This window comes from Ammodytes marinus (assembly GCF_949987685.1).
Source record: "Ammodytes marinus genome assembly, chromosome: 8".
Classification (NCBI taxonomy): Eukaryota; Metazoa; Chordata; class Actinopteri; order Uranoscopiformes; family Ammodytidae; genus Ammodytes; species Ammodytes marinus.
The window spans coordinates 923,174-943,173 of NC_137212.1; the positions used below are offsets into that span (position 1 = coordinate 923,174).

The following is a 20,000-nucleotide window of genomic DNA, read 5'->3' on the forward strand; positions in this document are numbered from 1 at the left end:
TTTCCTGTTCCAAAATCATTTAATCATTTAAATACTAATAATAATAATTTATTTATTTTATTTACAGGCGCCTTTCAGGGCACCCAAGGTCACCTCACAACTCAGGGTTAAAAAGAACAACTACAACAATAATAAAAGAACAAGACAAATTTATATTAAAGGAGAAGTAAGTAATATTTCTTTATTAATATACTATGTGTTAAATCTCTCTATATTCATCCAGCAATCACTTAAACAGAATGCACAGTTCATAACACAGGTATCTATCTATCTATCTATCTATCTATCTATCTATCTATCTATCTATCTATCTATCTATCTATCTATCTATCTATCTATCTATCTATCTATCTTAAACAGTATGCACAGTTCATAACACAGGTCGCACAGTTCGGGAAACCTTACAGCTGCATGTTACAGGACGCGGAAATGTTTCGTACACACAGAAACTAGACAGCCACTTCATGCTTGTGGTAGGAATTTAAGGCCATCACCAACTACACACCCCCCTCCCCTCCCCCCACCCACCCTTACTGTGGATATGCCAAAACAACCCCTCTCTACCAGATGAACTAAACGACTTTTATGCACGTTTTGACTCTTAAGACAACAGCCAGTCTGATGTCTGCAGCTGACCACTGTCTTGGGCCGGATGTTGACTGGTGTGTGATCCTATGTGCCTCTACGTGCTGTTCCCAAGTGTGTGTATTTGAGCTCTACTGCAAACAAACTCTCCCTCTGGGTGCTAATAAAGTAACTTGAGCTTAAACTTAAGGTGAAGCCTTTGCCAGCGTCATCCCACACAAAGTGAAGTGAAGTTATCTTTATTTGTCAGTTGTACACGAGGCACATTGAAATTCGTCTTTTCTCATCTCCCCTCTCAAGTTACCACACTTCGGAGGGGGTCAGAGCGCAGGGTCAGCCGCAGTACAGCGCCCCTGGAGCAGTTTTGGGGTTAAGTGTCTTGCTCAAGGACACAATGGTAGAGATGGTGGGCATCGTAGACGCAATACCAGCCTCTGCTAGTTTTACAACTAACACCCTCCTGTCTGGTGCCGGGGATCGAACCAGCGACCTCATGGTTACTGGTCAGCCACCTTTCCTCTAGGCCATCCTACCACCCCAAGCTGCCGGGCCAGACAACATCACTGGCCGTGTTCTGAAGGGCTGTGCAGAGCAACTGAAGGATGTTTTTGCAGACATCTTTAACACCTCCCTCGCTCCCCCAGGCTGTAATACCCCCCTGCCTCAAGTGCCACCATCATCCCTGTCCCGAACAAGCCGAATCCAGCCTCCCTAAAAGACTTCCGCCCTGTGGCCCTTCACTCATTATAATAAGCCTTTAAACTGGACTTTAAAATCATTAATATACACATAGGCAGGGGCATAACTTTGGGTTCAACATGGGGGGGGGAGAGATCTCCACCCATATAGGTCCAGATAGGATGTTTCATGTTCAATTGTTTTGATTATAAGGGGGAGAGTCAGAAAAGCTGGTCTCCACTCCTCACCCCACCACCTTCTGCAGGGGCATTCACTTATCAACCTCTGTGGTATCTCACACCATTGAGAGCATCCTGACCTGCAGCTTGACCTCCTGGTTTGGGAGCTGTAAGGCCTACGAACTGCAGCAGCTCAGCAGGACAGTGAAGACAGTTTTTATTTAGCGAATGCAAAGTCCTTTAGCCAAGCAGTGAGCAGTGAGTGATGACAGTCAGCAGGATCATTGGTTTCCCTCTCCCTCTCCTGATGGTGGTCTACCAACAGCGCTGCTACCGCCATCTTTAAAGACCCTCACCACCTCCTCTCACAGCCTGTTCTCCCTCCTGCCATCAGGGGGAGACACAGGAGCATTCCCTGCAGATCCAACTGGATGCTGAACGGAATGGACGGTGCCCCCCTCCCACTGACCCACAGAACCAGATCTCTATCTATCTATCTATCTATCTATCTATCTATCTATCTATCTATCTATCTATCTATCTGTCTATCTATCTGTCTGTCTGTCTGTCTGTCTGTCTGTCTGTCTGTCTGTCTGTCTGTCTGTCTGTCTGTCTGTCTGTCTGTCTGACTATCTATCTATCTATCTATCTATCTATCTATCTATCTATCTATCTATCTATCTATCTATCTATCTATCTATCTATCTATCTATCTATCTATCTATCTATCTATCTATCTATCTATCATCCTTACCTGATTCCCCAACCACCTCAACTTGCTCCTTTCTACCAAAGTATCAGCGGCTCTACTCCAAGTCTCCCAGGATGACTGAGCTTCTCACTCTGTTTCTAAGGGAGACGTCACACGAGCCAAAGAAATGTTTCAGTTGTTGATCTAACTGCTAAGAAAAAAACCTGGACGTACAGCAGAAGGTATAAAATCCATGTGCCAACACTGAAGGCTTTACCTCATGTAGATGCACCGACAGACAGTGTTGTTGTAATTACTCAGAATTCCTCATGGGGGCGACTTGTTTGGCAATGCCTTGAAAGTAACAGAGATTAATGCTATTATGATCTGTGCCTTTAAGGGGAAACACAGCAAAGGCCTGATAAAGCTCCACCTCTAACATACTGTCATACCAGACAGACCAGTTGACCAATAGCTCTGATTGAGAGATAGAGACACACCCACACACACACACACACACACACAAACACACCGACGGACAGACGAACACACGGTAAGATTTAACTTCATTACAGAGTTGGGTTTTCATTTGAATGTGTGTGTGTGTGTGTGTGTGGGGGGGGGGGGGGCAGGAACAGGGGGGGGGGGGGGTGCTGCAACATTACTAGTTGAGTTAGTTAGTTTATTTGTTTAGCAAACAATGGTGCATGGAGGGAACAAAGACCAATGTGCTTTTACAAGAGTTCCACCCCTGTCAATACTCACAATCAAATCATATTTACAAGGCTGATAAATACACTTTAGACAGCACTTCACTACAGTACTTTGGGACCAGTACTCCAGTCAGAAACTACTGTAAGCTTTAGGGAGTTTAAAGAGCATTCAGGGAGTGTCTCACTTTTAATTATAGATTATAGTTTTCAGCAGGCAACATTCTTATAGTTGGTTTACTGATCATGCCAAAGTCTAAACTCACAGAGAACATGAAATATGAAATTGATGTGAGATAATGAGTAAGATGAATTGTCTTATTTATGATCCGCACCTTTTTTTTTCAAAGGTTTTTTTATTCATCAAAGAATTTGCAAAGCAAATACAATACAATGATTAAATTTTTTTCCCCTTTTTCCCCCCCCCCCGAACACACCCCGCCCACATCCCACCCCCACCCACAACCAATCCTGCAGCACACAAAGAAAAAGAAGAAAAAAAAAAAACAATGTTAGAAAATTACATAGACGAAATACACGCTACAAGAAACACAAATAAACAATCAATGAAAAAAAAAAAAGAGGGGAGGGGGTAGCTACTCCTGTATTATTGTTGTCGGTTTATCAAAATAATTCATAAAGGGGCGCCAAATTTTGTCAAATTTAATCTCTGATCCCTGGGTAGTAGGGGAGAACGGGGTAAGTAGGCACACTTTTTACTCTAGTGAGAATTGCTCATCACCAAAACATCTGTCAATAGCCATTCCTACATTAAATTGAAGCTTGAGGTGTTGGCTAGAAATGTGTGTCTCTCTTTTTTTCCAACTTATTGTAATGAAAAAGTAATTTACCATCAAAGACACTCTGACACATTGTGACAACCAACCCCATCAAGGGGTCGGTTGTCACACACTATGGGGTTGTTTGTCACAATGTTATCTTAATGGGAAAAATCTTAAAAAGAAGGCAAGGAGGCAGAACCAAATTTGAATGTTTAATTGCATTGTCAAGTTGACAAATAGGCCTACATAACGTTCTGTAGCCTTGGCAGCTGGTCTAGTATGGGATGCACTGAGTTGTTTTGATTTTGTTGCCCTTTTTTCTTTTGCTTGCTAGCTGCCTTTTCCTGCTCTATTCTTTCCTTCTCTGGGGTGTCAGTGAGGATACAGCTTGACAATTTATTTCGTTATTGGGTTCCTTTTCTGGCTGCAGCCTTGAGATAACATGTGACAACCAACCCCCCAAAAAATTTGACGACCAACCCCAACTTGAATTTCTTGCTAGCATCAAGGCCAACAACCATCTGACAACTAATTAGCTTGCTAACCACAATCTAAACTATAGTTTACCCTTCACACTTTCTGAGGGTAACAAGTGTTTTGTTATAAACCCATTGTGTAAAAGCCTAGAAGAAAAATACTGAGAAGCAAAATATTTTGAATTTGACATGAAAAACACAAAACATCCTCTCACCTGAAATGCAGCTGTCTTCCTCCAAGGAAGTCTATGTATGTGACCTCTGATCCCAATTCTGGACCTTTTTTATATCAACATTTCAGAGCTAGCGCGCTCTGGTGGCGAGATATAACGAATGTGACATCCAACCCATGTGACAAATTACCCCGTTCTCCCCTATAACGTATTTTCTCTAAATTCATACATGACATAATGTCTCTAATCCAATGTGAGTGGGAAGGAGGAGCAGGATCTTTTCACTTGAGTAAGATAACCCTGCGAGCAAGTAATGAGGTGAAGGCCAGTACCTTCAGCTTCACTTTAGGCAAGCCCGGATTTGGAGCAATGCCAAAAATTGCAGTGAAAGGGTTCGGCTCAATTTGATGCTGCAGTACTTCAGAAATTGTTTGAAAAACTGATGTCCAGAAGTCAGTCAAGGTGGGACACAACCAGTACATGTGAAAGAGTGATGCCGGTGCGCTCTTACAGCTATCACAGGTCGGGTCTATGAACTGCACCTTTAAGAGGAAACACAGCAAAGGCCTGAGAAAGCTCCTACTCTAACATCATCATGTCAGACCTGTTCAGCTCTGTAATTATAAATATAGGGGAGAACGGGGTAAGTTGGCACACTTTTTACTCTAGTGAGAATTGCTTACCACCTAAACATCTTTCAATAGTCATTCCTATATTAAATTGAAGCTTAAGGTGTTGGCTTGAAATGTGTACCCCTCACTTTTTCTATCGTATTGTAATAAAGAAGAAATTAATCATCAAAGACACCCTTACACATTGTGACAACCAACCCCATCAAGGGGTCGGTTGTCAAACACTATGGGGTTGTTTGTCACAATGTAATCTTAATGGGAATAATCTTAAAAAGAAGGCAAGAAAGTAGAACTAAATTTGAAAGTTTAATTGCATTGTCAAGTTGACAAATAGGCCTACATAACTTAATGTAGCCTTGGCAGCTGGTCTAGTTTGGGATGCACTGGGTTGTTTTGATTTTGTTGCCCTTTTTTCTTTTGCATGCTAGCTGCCTTTTCCTGCTCTATTCTTTCCTTCTCTGGGGTGTCAGTGAGGATACAGCTTGACAATTTATTTCGTTATTGGGTTCCTTTTCTGGCTGCAGCCTTGAGATAACATGTGACAACCAACCCCCCAAAAAATTTGACGACCAACCCCAACTTGAATTTCTTGCTAGCATCAAGGCCAACAACCATATGACAACTAATTAGCTTGCTAACCACAATCTAAACTATAGTTTACCCTTCACACTTTGTATAGGTAACAAGTGTTTTGTTATAAACCCATTGTATAAAAGCCTAGAAGAAAAATACTGAGGAGCTAAATATTTTCAATTTGACATGAAAAACACAAACAGTCGTCTCACCTCAAATGCAGCAGTCTAACTCCAAGGAAGACTATGTAGGTGACCTCTGATCCCAATTCTGGATATTTACATATCAAAATTTCACAGACAGCGCCTTCTGGTTCCGAGATATAACGATTCTGACAACCAACCCGTGTGGCAAATTACCCCGTTCTCCCCTAATGTATTTTTTTTGTTATTTTTTAATTTTTAATTTTATTTTTTTACTGTAATTTTGACTAATGTGTTGCCTATTGACAACTGGCCGGGGACTACAGCTGGAAATTAGCCAAATAGGCTAAAGCTGCTCCTTCTCAAAGGGGACTGTCCACAAAACTATAAACAAATAAACTAAACTAAAACTAAACTCTGAATGAGAGATAGAGACAGACATAACTGACAGACAGACAGACAGACAGACAGACAGACAGACAGACAGACAGACAGACAGACAGACAGACAGACAGACAGACAGACAGACATATTTAACTTAATTTCGGAGTTGGGACTTTATTTGAATGGGGGTACAGATACAGGGGGAGTGCTGCATCATTAGGTGTTTTGTGCCCCGAACAGGGCCTGCAAGGCAGCAGTGCCTGGAAGGCAGTCTTGGGGGCACAAAACTGAATCTGAATAAAGGACAGCATGTAAATGGTGACTTCCTGTGTTACCGCTCTGTCCTCTCTGCTTTCAGCTTCACTCACAGACAAAATGGCTTCCAGGTTAGAGCAGGATCTGGTCTGTCCGGTCTGCTATGAAATCTTCAAAGATCCCGTGATCCTGACGTGTAGCCACAACTTCTGTAAAGCCTGTCTGCAGAGCTGGTGGGGAGGGAAACCAGACAAAGAGTGTCCAGTTTGTAAGAGAAGATCTTCAAAGGAACGCCCACCTCCTAACCTGGTCTTAAAGAACCTGTGTGAGGACTTCTATAAGGAGAGAGATGAGAAAGCTTCAGAGGATCTCTGCAGTCTGCACTCTGAGAAACTCAAACTCTTCTGTCTGGACCATCAGCAGCTGGTTTGTCTCGTCTGCCGAGATTCAGACAAACACATTGGCCACAGATTCAAACCCATCGATGAAGCTGCACCACAACACAAGAAGAAACTTGAGGAAACTCTGGAGCCCTTAAAGAAGAAGTTAAAGCTTTTTGAACAAGTTAAAGAGAAGTCTGATCAAACAGCAGAACACATAGAGGTCCAGGCCCGACGCACAGAGACGCAGATTCAGGATCAGTTTAAGAAGCTTCACCAGTTTCTAGAAGAGGAAGAGGAGGCCAGGATGGCTGCACTGAGGGAGGAAGAGGAGCAGAAGTGTCAGATGATGGAGGAGAAGATGGAGGCTCTGATCAGACAGATAGCAGCTCTTTCAGACACAGTCAGAGCCACAGAGGAGCAGCTGAGAGCTGAAGACGTCTCATTCCTGCTCAACTACAAGGCTGCAGTGGAAAGAGTCCAGCAGCGCCCCCTACCAGATGATCCACAGCTGCTCTCAGGAGCTCTGATAGACGAGGCCAAACACCTGGGCAACCTGACCTTCAACATCTGGAACAAGATGAAGGACATGGTCTCCTACACTCCTCTGGTTCTGGACCCAAACACTGCTGGTCCATATCTTATCCTGTCTGAAGATCTGACCAGTGTGAGAGATGGAAGGAGAGGGTTTCACCAGTTTCCTGATAATCCAGAGAGGATTGATTATTTCACCTCTGTCCTGACCTCTGAGGGCTTTAACTCAGGGACTCACAGCTGGGAGGTCCAGGTTGGAGACTTTACAGACCCTGGGTGTGTTTGCAGAGTCTGTCCAGAGGAAGGGACCCATACGGTCTGGATTATGGATTATACAGTTCTATAACTCTCTATACTTTTCACGTTGCAATATCCGTGAACATTTCTCAGCAGAGTCACCATCAGCTCCAGACACTAAACTCCCATTGGAGAAGAAGCTCCAGAGGATCAGAGTGAATATGGACTGGGACAGAGGAAAGCTGTCGTTCTCTGATGCTGATACTAACACACACATACACACCTTCACACACACTTTCACCGAGAGGATGTTTCCATACTTTCACATGATGAACGGGGGAATGAAGATTTTACCAGCAAAGATCTCTGTGAGTGTAGAACAGAAGTAGAAAAAAACCTGTCAATCAGTTTGTGATTGACAGCAGTCTCCAATGTACTTTGGTGGTGGGCGGTGCATAAATGAAACCCAGATATATACTCTTTGTTTTTATGATGTCAACATTTATGATATATTTTGAAGTGAACTCTTTGTGTATTTGATCAGCAGGTAAAACTTGATTCTAAAAAATGTGTTATTTCATGTGAGTTAGGGGATTTTATGTTGTTCTATGTTTATGAAGTTAATTCTCTAGGGGAGTCACAATCTCAATTTCCGAAGTCAAAAATGTATCAAAATGACGTCATGATCTCGACCTTTGAAATTAAAGGTGGAATTGTCTAATTAGTCCCGCCTCCAGGATCACATTCAGCAGGCCGTCCTTTCAAATAACTGTGTAGCATATTGCATGGCTTCAGTTTATTCCCTGATGTTGCTACCTATGTACAATTTACGCTGGCCTATTGTTTATATGTTCACTAATGTCATTTTAATTCCAGCCATTCTACATCACTGTCTAAATGTTTCAATTGTTTTGTCTCTTTATCAGTTGTTGTGTATTTGATGTATTTGCATTGTATATTGTGTTTGTATTATTGCTTTTGCTTTGCATTTGTTTGACTTGCATTGTCACCCCTCGATTGATCTTGCCAGTATAAATAAAAGTTAAATTAAATGAAAATTAAATCTGTAAGTGTAATTCCTACTGCTATGGTTAAATCATGTTATCATTAGGGGAGAACGGGGTTATATGTCACACGGGTTGGTTGTCACAATCGTTATATCTCGGAATCAGAAGGCGCTGTCTGTGAAATTTTGGTATGTAAATGTCCAGAATTGGGATCAGAGGTCACCTACATAGTCTTCCTTGGAGTTAGACTGCTGAATTCGAGGTGAGACGACAGTTTGTGTTTTTCATGTCAAATTGAAAATATTTAGCTCCTCAGTATTTTTCTTCTAGGCTTTTACATAATGGTTTTATAACAAAACACTTGTTACCCATAAAAAGTGTGAAGGTAAACTATAGTTTAGATTGTGGTTAGCAAGCTAATTAGTTGTCAGATGGTTGTTGGCCTTGATGCTAGCAAGAAATTCAAGTTGGGGTTGGTTGTCACATTTTTTTGGGGGGTTGGTTGTCACATGTTATCCAAAGGCTGCAGCCAGAAAAGGAACCCAATAACGAAATAAATTGTCAAGCTGTATCCTCACTGACACCCCAGAGAAGGAGAGAATGGAGCAGGAAAAGGCAGCTAGCATGCAAAAGAAAAAAGGGCAACAAAATCAAAACAACCCAGTGCATCCCAAGCTAGACCAGCTGCCAAGGCTACAGTAAGTTATGTAGGCCTATTTGTCAACTTGACAATGCAATTAAACTTTCAAATTTAGTTCTACTTTCTTTCCTTCTTTTCAAGATTATTCCCATTAAGATAAAATTTTTACAAACCACCCCATAGTGTTTGACAACCGACCCCTTGATGGGGTTGTTTGTCACAATGTGTAAGGGTGTCTTTGATGATTAATTTCTTCTTTATTACAATAAGATAGAAAAAGTGAGGGGTACACATTTCAAACCAACACCTTAAGCTTCAATTTAATGTAGGAATGACTATTGAAAGATGTTTAGGTGATGAGCAATTCTCACTAGAATAAAAAGTGTGCCTACTTACCCCATTCTCCCCTACACCACGTTGTTCCCTGTTGCTCCTGTTTTTGTTTGTATCTTTTCATTAAACTCCACCATCATCACCTCCTCATGCATCCGGCTCCTTCACTTGCAAAGATTCTTTACAATCAAGCTTGAGCAGAACAGAAAACATCGCTGAATTAAAGTTTAAAGCTGATATTATATTCAGACTATATACAAAAACGTAATTAGAAAAACCTAGCTGAAAGTCCAAAACTAACTCTGTTAAATCTCTGCTGTCTTTGAGTGTTTAAGTCCTTTTCATAATTGTAATGTAATGTAATGTAACTTTATTTAAACAGGGACAATGTACACCAGAAACATTAACCTTGTTTAGAGCAAGAGAGAGACACATTGTACCAGGTTTTCTGTCTGTCTGTCTGTCTGTCTGTCTGTCTGTCTGTCTGTCTGTCTGTCTGTCTGTCTATCTATCTATCTATCTATCTTGTTTTGTATTGTATCTCGTAAAGGAGAGGTGCATTGTACCAGGGGTTAACAAACTGCTATTTTCCACCTGTAGTCCCTGGGCAGGTAACAATAAATACTACTAAACTAAACAAGACACAATAATATCTAGACATGGGATTAAACATTAAAAGGATAACAAGATACAATGATATAAATACATAGGATAAAATCATTCCTTTGTCTGTGTCAGTTTGTCTGTTCTGTTTTCCTGTGTGCTACAATATGGTTCCTCTTCCTGTGTTCCTGTTTTTAGTTTTTTATTAAACCATAAACCATGACCTCCTGCTTCTGGCTCCTTCACTTGCTCCACTTCAACCCACATCTTGACAAACAGGACTTGACTGAGGCTAGAGAGAAAGAGACTGTGTATTGGGTTTATATGACTCCTTAATAAAGGCTGAGGAAACACTATGGTCAGGGTTCAATTAAACAAACATCAACATTATGATCAATGTTTTAAAACTGACCTGAACTAATGACATTCATCAAAAGTGGATTTGTGACATGTATACCCAGACGCTGCTTGCTTTACATGTGTGAGAGCAATAGCCACAAGCTGATACAAAGAATTGGCTTTCTAATATCTTGCGCAACAGGGAGCGTCTAGATTTTAATACTAGATTGCAAGTTTGAGCAGGCAACATTTTGATCGTTGGCCCAACAAAGCTCCTCCTCTGACATGACATCATCCGAGAAAAAAAACACAAAACCGATTCTGTTCAGACTTGACTAACGAGAGACACAGACACACAGACAGAGGAAAACACAGACAGACGAACACACAGACAAACACACGGTAAGATTTAACTTAATTTCAGAGTTTGGACTTCATTTGAATGGGGGGAAAGGTACAGGGAGAGTGCTGATTCATTACTGCAGTACTTTAGGACCAGAACTCCAGTCAAAAAATACTAGTTTGAGAGTTGTTGATGGAGCTTTCAGGGAGTGTCTCACATTTAATAAATACAGTAGATTGCAAGTTTTCAGCAGGCAACATTCTCATTGTTGGTTTACTGATAATGTGAAAGTCTAAACTCACAGAGAACATGAAATATGATATTGATGTGAGATAATGAGTGAGATGAATCGTCTTGATCGTATTTATTATCTGCACCTTTAAGAGGAAACACAGCAGACATGAAGCTCCTCCTCTAACATGTCATTATACCAGACAAACCAGTTCAACTCTGATAGAGACACAGACAGACAGATTTAACTTAATTTCAGAGTTGGGACATTATTTGAATGGGGGTACAGATACAGGGGGAGTGCTGCATCATTAGGTGTTTTGTGCCCCCAACGGGGCCTGCAAGGCAGCGCTGCCTGGAAGGCAGTCTTGGGGGCACAAAACTGAATCTGAATAAAGGACATCATATAGATGGTGAGGAGGAGGGGTCCCAGCATGGAACCTTGGGAATAACTGACTTCCTGTGTTAACGCTCTGTCCTCTCTGCTTTCAGCTTCACTCACAGACAAAATGGCTTCCAGGTTAGAGCAGGACCTGGTCTGTCCGGTCTGCCATGAAATCTTCAAAGATCCCGTGATCCTGACGTGTAGCCACAACTTCTGTAAAGCCTGTCTGCAGAGCTGGTGGGGAGGGAAACCAGACAAAGAGTGTCCAGTTTGTAAGACAAGATTCTCAAATGAACTTATTCCTCCTAACCTGGCCTTAAAGAACCTGTGTGAGACCTTCTCTAAGGAGAGAGATGAGAAAGCTTCAGAGGCTCTCTGCAGTCTGCACTCTGAGAAACTCAAACTCTTCTGTCTGGACCATCAGCAGCCAGTTTGTCTCGTCTGCAGAGATTCAGAAACACACGCCAACCACAGATTCAAACCCATCGATGAAGCTACAACACAACTCAAGAAGAAACTAGAGGAAACTCTGAAGCCCTTAAAGCAGAAGTTAAATGCTTTTGAAGATGTAGAAGAGGAGTTTGATCAAACAGCAGAACACATAAAGGTCCAGGCCCGACGCACAGAGAGGCAGATTCAGGATCAGTTTAAGAAGCTTCACCAGTTTCTAGAAGAGGAAGAGGAGGCCAGGATGGCTGCACTGAGGGAGGAAGAGGAGCAGAAGAGTCAGATGATGAAGGAGAAGATGGAGGCTTGGAGCAGAGAGATAGCAGCTCTTTCAGACACAGTCAGAGCCACAGAGGAGCAGCTGAGAGCTGAAGACGTCTCATTCCTGCTCAACAGAGTCCAGCAGCGCCCCCTGCCAGATGATCCACAGCTGCTCTCAGGAGCTCTGATAGACGAGGCCAAACACCTGGGCAACCTGACCTTCAACATCTGGAACAAGATGAAGGACATGGTCTCCTACACTCCTCTGGTTCTGGACCCAAACACTGCTTATCCAGGATTCATCCTGTCTGAAGATCTGACCAGCGTGAGATATGGAGAGTATCAGCAGCTTCCTGATAATCCAGAGAGGATTGATTATTTCACCTCCGTCCTGAGCTCTGAGGGCTTTAACTCAGGGACTCACAGCTGGGACGTCCAGGTTGGAGACAGTACAGAATGGGACCTGGGTGTGTTACCAGAGTCTGTCCAGAGGAAGGGAAGCATACTGTCTGGATTATGGAGAATATGGTTCAATAGCCATAGTGGTGAATACAGTGCAGAGTCACCATCAGCTCCAGACACTGTTCTCCCATTGGAGAAGAAGTTCCAGAGCATCAGAGTGACTCTGGACTGTGACAGAGGAAAACTGTCTTTCTCTGATGCTGATACTAACACAAACATACACACCTTCACACACACTTTCACTGAGAGGATGTTTCCATTCTTTTACACTTCGGGTAAAATGAAGATTTTACCAGCAAAGATCTCTTTGAGTGTAGAACAGAAATAGACAAAAACCTGTCAATCAGTTTGTGATTGACAGCAGCTTCCAATGGACTCTGGTGGTGGGCGGGGCATAAATGATACCCAGATATATACACTCTTTGCAAATATAAAAAAAATGTGGTAAACAAATATAAGCGTAGGTATGATTCAAAGTGTGTTTAAAACACATGGAACTTTGTTTTTGTGAATAAGCCTGAACCTTATAGTGAATGCAGAAAGGCGGAGAAATAGAGCGCATCTTTGTGTTTATAGGTGAAAAAAACTCTAACAATGTGTTTTTTGGTGTAGGGGTAATATACTATGGTGGTGGGATGGCCTAGAAGGCCGACCAGTAACCATGAGGTATCTGGTTCCTCCTCCCAGTAACCATGAGGTCTCTGGTTCCTCCTCCCAGTAACCATGAAGTATCTGGTTCCTCCCAGTAACCATGAGGTCTCTGGTTCCTCCTCCCGGTAACCATGAGGTCTCTGGTTCCTCCTCCCAGTAACCACGAGGTCTCTGGTTCCTCCTCCCAGTAACCATGAAGTATCTGGTTCCTCCTCCCAGTAACCATGAGGTCTCTGGTTCCTCCTCCCAGTAACCATGAGGTCTCTGGTTCCTCCTCCCAGTAACCATGAGGTCTCTGGTTCCTCCTCCCAGTAACCACGAGGTCTCTGGTTCCTCCTCCCAGTAACCATGAAGTATCTGGTTCCTCCTCCCAGTAACCATGAGGTATCTGGTTCCTCCTCCCAGTAACCACGAGGTCTCTGGTTCCTCCTCCCAGTAACCACGAGGTCTCTGGTTCCTCCTCCCAGTAACCACGAGGTCTCTGGTTCCTCCTCCCAGTAACCATGAGGTGTCTGGTTCGATCCCCGGCACCGGACAGGAGGGAGTTAGTTGTAAAACTAGCAGTTTATTACACCCACCATCTCTACCATTGTGTCCTTGAGCAAGACACCTAACCACAAAACTGACCCTGCTATGACTAATAAAGTAACTTAACAAGCATCTCAGGTTTCAGCCACATCTCCAAAACCCGCCCTCACATCCCTCCCGCCGTGGAGGAGGCCTCGCCGTCATACACCACCAGAATGACCAGATCAGAACTCACTCAGTATCATCCTTCCACGAGCACAGATCCGGAACATCTTTCACCAGCCAAAGTGGAGGGTGGACTCAATAACTTACTTGCCTAAGTCTACATTTACCCCCATTTGGAGAGTGTTAATGTAGAGCCCTCTAAGCAGTGTTGTGCATCGCTCCTCTGTGTCTCAAAGAGACAGCATCTGCTCATTAGCACTGGTGCGAGTGGATTTGTATTCATCATCGCACGTGATCAATTTCAGTAGCAAAACTGTCGCACTGTACAGCCCTGCACAAACCATCTCAGCTCCACGCAATGTTATGATGAAATAAAAGAGTAAAAGTATGTCCCAATAGTATGCCTACTGCATCCTAACTAGATTATTTTTATCGTTGGATGTAGTATGTAGAGTAGAAAAAAGTAAGAGGAGGAGATTTGGAACGCAGGGAAAATTTGAGAGAAATGGTTCTTTTGTGTATATAGAAAAAGTTTCAGATCTTTGGAGTTCAGCTCATGAAAAATGGGACTAAAAACAAAAGTGTTGTGTGTATATTTTTGTGCAGTGTGATATTCCCTTCTATTCTGATGGTACAGAGCAATTCAGATTTATTTGCTGATGTTACAACATGGTGTTATGTTTGTGTAAATAAGCCTAAACCTTGTTGCTTATTGGAATGCTTCAGTTGACACCGTTTTGGTCTATATTGTTATTGTTTTGTTTTTTACTTTTTTAATTTGTCTTAAAGGTCACATATTATGCTAAATGCACTTTTTAAATGTGTTCTAACATATCCATGCGTCCACGGTGTGCCTAGAGACTGCCAAAATATTTAAAAAAATAACAATCTCTCCTGTTCTCACTCTCCCCCTTTCTGAAACCCCCACCCCTCCCCCCAATATACTCCAGTCAGAATTTTCCCCTTTTCTGACCTCACAAACTGGAAAGCCAGAAGCTTCCACTGTGCAACCCACACCCCTATTTCTTATTGGTCCACGGCCCTGACAGACAGAGGGCGAGGCGTATCTGGCTTCGCTTCCGGACAGGGGGCGGGGGGCAAAGATTGTATATTTACGAGGGGAGCTGCAGCTCTTTTTAAAAAATAGGCCATTGTGAGATTAGCTGAACATCAGCATAGTATAATAAATTATCTGAAAGTTTTTTTCAGCAAACAATTAAAGAAAAACGTATTAGGGACCACTAAGACCATATAATATGGTGTATAATAGAACGTATTAGGGACCACTAAGACCATATAATATGGTGTATAATAGTACCGAAAAGTGTATAATATGGGAGCTTTAATTTTCACTTTAATGGGGCGCCCTTAGCTCAGTTGGTAGAGCGTCCCCCCCCCCCCCCCCCATGGGCCTCGGCCAGCAGCGGACCCGGGTTCGTTTCCAGCCCGCGGTCGTTCTCTGCATGTCACTACCCTCTCTGCCCCATTTCACCTCTGTCTCTACACTATCAATAAAGCATAAAAATGCCAAAACATATCTTGAAAAAAATTAAATAATTCACTTTAATGTCCTTTTGATACTTATATTCATCATGAGCATCCATTTTGGAAAATTGTTATTCGCTACTAGCGCCATTACCGGTGAAGCCTGATCATCTCTCCCAACTCCAGAAATGTGTTGCTCATTGGTCCATCGATGATTATTGTTTCTATTATGTTCTAGAATCTTTACCATCAAAAACTTTGGAGTGGATAGTCCGTCTCTCTCTCCCTCTGTCCGTCTCTCTCAATCTCTCTCTCTCTCTTCCCGCCATCTTTAAGCAGCAATAAGAAATGTTTTCAAATACACGTCAATATTCTAAACGTTAGTTACGTATTGTAGCTCTAGATTGTATTTCTATATTCTTCACTGACACTCACGTCTTATAGTAAATGGTAAATGGACTCCACTTATTTGGCGCTTTTTCCTGGTTTTTCACAGACCCAAAGCGCTTTACATTGTTTTGTACACATTCACCCATTCACACACACATTCATACACCGATAGCAGCAGCAGCTACCACGCAGGGTGCAAGCTAACTATCAGGAGACATTTAGGGTTCAGTGTCTCTTTGCCCAGGGACACTTGGACATGTGGCGGGGAGACGGGGGATCGAACCACCGACCCTGTAACCCAGTGGACGACCAAGCTACACACTTCACCACAGACGCCTATTATATATCAATAATTTCTATCTAATATCAAGACAGCATAGTAATATTGCCTAAATCTGACCTTTTTTTATCTTATTGTGATTGCCAATCATTAATCCATGTGTTCATATATTCCAGACTTGATGAATGTAGTGTAATATAATTTTCTCTGGTTGTCCAACATGTGCTACTAGAAGTGTTACGTTTTGTGAAAACTCTGCAGCTACATTCCTGTCTGACGGATAGGCATTGAGCTGAAACTCACTATTACTTCATTGATAATCAACTTTGTGTACTTTTTATAGCTGTATTTGTTTGGTGTCACTTGTAATGTTTCTGTTTTTATCACCTCCTTTGGGACTATGGATTTATAATAGCAATTTAGCTAACTCTGGGATGTTTAAAAGTTATTTTTTCATATCTTTGATGATCAATGTTCTCTTTCCCCTTTTCAAATATTCAAATAAAGACAAAAATGAACACTGTCAAATTGCTTGTGTGTTGTTGTATACATTGTTATGCAATTTAAAACATTTAGATTATAGCTGCTTCAATGTTTAAGGTTTAGCCACAACAAATGCCAAGGTGAAATGGAGCAAGTGAAGGACCCAGAAGCAGGAGGTGATGACGGTGAAGTTTATTGAAAAGATAAAAAGAAAAACAAAACAAGAATTACCAAAATTTACAAAATGGCCGCCATGATCTCTGGCACAGAAAACTCTGTCAAACCCCCAAGCTGTTGTTTGCATGTTTGCATGGCACCACAAATATTTTGTTTACATACAAGTTAAAGTGACAAATCTAAAATCATATAAACACAGGCCAGGTCACAATGTTCAGTAAATTAACTGAAGTAATTCGACCTGCTGGACGAGATCATGACGTAAAGGTGCAGTGTGTAATATGACATCATCAAGAAAGATCTACAAAGTTATAGAATGCAACGCTCCCTGGGTAACCCCACCCCTTTTGAATAATAACAGAAGCTACAGTGGCCTTCAAGGACAAGAACAATTCTACATTTTAAACAATGCACCTGATGACATTCCAACTATGACACTTTCAAAATGGCGGCACAAGGCCTTGGTCCAAAATATGCAGAAATATGGACATATATGAGACCCTTTCTAAGGGAAAATAAATAATTCAAAAAAAAATGTTCAGCTATTATGCACTAAATTAAATGTACTTATGGATATTATAATTACTTTCTACAAAATCTGCTAGGAAATAAAACCCAAAATTCTACACACTGCAGGTTTAATTTCGATAAATTTACGAGTTCGGAAAATTGAGATTGTGACTCCCCTAGGGAATTAAGAACATGAACATACAGCAACATACATCCCCTAACTCACATGAAATAACAAATCATTTAGAATCAAGTTTTACCTGCTGATCAAATACACAAACAGTTCACTTTAAAATATATCATAAATGTTGACATCATAAAAACAAAGAGTGTATATATCTGGGTATCATTTATGCCCCGCCCACCACCAAAGTACATCAGAAGCTGCTGTCAATCACAAACTGATTGACAGGTTTTGTCTATTTCTGTTCTACACTCACAGAGATCTTTGCTGGTAAAATCTTCATTTTACCCGAAGTGTAAAAGTATGGAAACATCCTCTCAGTGAAAGTGTGTGTGAAGGTGTGTATGTGTGTGTTAGTATCAGGATCAGAGAACGACAGCCTTCCTCTGTCACAGTCCAGATTCACTCTGATGCTCTGGAACTTCTCCAATGGGATAACAGTGTCTGGAGCTGATGGTGACTCTGCACTGTATTCACCAGTATGGCTATTGAACCATATTATCCATAATCCAGCCTCTATGCTTCCCTTCCTCTGGACAGACTCTGGTAACACACCCAGTTCCCACCATGTACTGTTTCCAACCTGGACGTCCCAGCTGTGAGACCCTGAGTTAAAGCCCTCAGAGCTCAGGACAGAGGTGAAATGATCAATCCTCTCTGGATTATCAGGAATCTGCTGTCTCTCTCCTAGTCTAACACTGGTCAGATCTTTAGACAGGATGAGTACTGAATGAGCAGTGTTTGGGTCCAGAACCAGAGGAGTATAGGAGACCATGTCCTTCATCTTGTTCCAGATGTTGAAGGTCAGGTTGCCCAGGTGTTTGGCCTCGTCTATCAGAGCTCCTGAGAGCAGATGTGGATCATCTAGTAGGGGGCGCTGCTGGACTCTGTCCACTGCAGCCTTGTAGTTGAGCAGGAATGAGACGTCTTCAGCTCTCAGCTGCTCCTCTGTGGCTCTGACTGTGTCTGAAAGAGCTGCTATATCTCTGCTCAGAGCCTCCATCTTCTCCTTCATCATCTGACTCTTCTGCTCCTCTTCCTCCCTCAGTGCAGCCATCCTGGCCTCCTCTTCCTCTTCTAGAAACTGGTGAAGCTTCTTAAACTGATCCTTAATCTGAGTCTCTGTGCGTTGGGCCTGGACCTTTATGTGTTTAGCTGTTTGATCAGACTCCACTTTAACTTGTTCAAAAAGCTTTAACTTCTCCTTTAAGGGCTTCAGAGTTTCCTCTAGTTTCTTCTTGTGTTGTGGTGCAGCTTCGTTGATGGGTCTGAATCTGTGGTTAATGTGTTTCTCTGAATCTTTGCAGACGAGACAAACCAGCTGCTGATGGTCCAGACAGAAGAGTTTGAGTTTCTCAGAGTGCAGACTGCAGAGAGCCTCTGAAGCTTTCTCATCTCTCTCCTTAGAGAAGGTCTCACACAGGTTCTTTAAGACCAGGTTAGGAGGGGGTTGTTTCTTTAAAGATCTTCTCTTACAAACTGGACACTCTTTGTCTGGTTTCCCTCCCCACCAGCTCTGCAGACAGGCTTTACAGAAGTTGTGGCTACACGTCAGGATCACGGGATCTTTGAAGATTTCATGGCAGATCGGACAGACCAGATCCTGCTCTAACCTGGAAGCCATTTTGTCTGTGAGAGAAGCTGAAAGCAGAGAGGACAGAGCGGTAACACATGAAGTCAGTTAAGTTCCAACATCTCCACTGCACTTGCTCCAACAAATCACAACGCTTACAGTCATTTTTCGACAAAGCCCTTCTCGCACCATCAACCATGCCATGTTCAAAGTCACTTAAACCCCCTTTCTTCCCCATTCTGTTGCTCTGTTTCAACCTCAATACGTTGTCCTGTCCAGGTCTACATGCCTAAATGCATAAAGTTGCTGCCATGTGATTGGCTGATAAGTTATATGTGTTAAGAAGAAATTGAACCGCTGTACCTAAGTAAGTGGCCGGTGAGTGTATATTTGGGTATCATTTATGACCCCACCCACAATGTCCACTGTAGTACTTGACCTCAAGTATTGCAGTAATGATACAGCACTCCCCCTTGTATCTTACTCCGCCATTCAGCAATTTCACCAAACAGAACATTTCTAGTATCACATGCTTTTGATTTGTTGCTGCCAAATAAGGAACGTTACAATCTCGGACGAGCCCCCAATTGTTACGTCCCCATTTTGGCAGAATGTGAAGTTGTATTGAACTCTGAGATCCTATGTCGTATAAATGTGCAAACATGTTAGAAATCGGTTCATCCTAGCCTGAGAAAAGGCAGAAAGAGTGTTTTATGGTCTCACTGTCTCACCCTAAATTTTACTAGTTCGACATCACACTAGAAAAAATGTAGGGTTAGGATTAACAGGACAGCTGGGCCAAGGGAAGACTGACGGAAGAAAAACCTCATTCATTAATAGAGATTTCATAATGATAGAACGCCGGTTCCATATGGCTGAAGTATTCCTTTAACTTAAGGGCAACAACAGGTCAGCAGCACAAGGCAAAACCAGGGCATTGAAATGAAATCCCAACGCTGTGATGAAGTTAAATCTTACCGTGTGTTTGTGAGTGAAGCTGAATACACAGCAGGCAATCTCTCCGTTCAAAGTTCCCTTCCCTTCAAGCCTTTGTTCTCAGTAAATCTCTGGTTCAGTGTGTGCAGTCAGCAGCAGATAATGTCCCAGTAAA

General features: G+C 42.3%; 2 protein-coding genes across 2 annotated transcripts; one reads left to right on the plus strand and one right to left on the minus strand.

Annotated features, from left to right (window-relative positions):
• Positions 1–6,381: 6,381 nt before the first annotated feature.
• Positions 6,382–13,327, plus strand: LOC307253908 (uncharacterized protein; the record flags this gene model as incomplete). The annotated part of the gene is given in 4 exon segments (XM_080032131.1): positions 6,382–7,442; positions 7,444–7,797; positions 10,678–10,736; positions 11,401–13,327. Coding segments are annotated over 4 exon segments (2,865 nt in total). The 3' UTR covers positions 12,792–13,327.
• Positions 13,328–17,551: 4,224 nt separating this feature from the next.
• On the minus strand, positions 17,552–18,955 carry LOC307253909 (nuclear factor 7, brain-like; the record flags this gene model as incomplete). The annotated part of the gene is made up of 1 exon (XM_080032132.1): positions 17,552–18,955. The coding sequence occupies exon 1, from the start codon at positions 18,938–18,940 to the stop codon at positions 17,552–17,554; it is 1,389 nt and encodes a 462-aa protein (XP_079888258.1). The 5' UTR covers positions 18,941–18,955.
• Between the last annotated feature and the right edge of the window lie 1,045 nt (positions 18,956–20,000).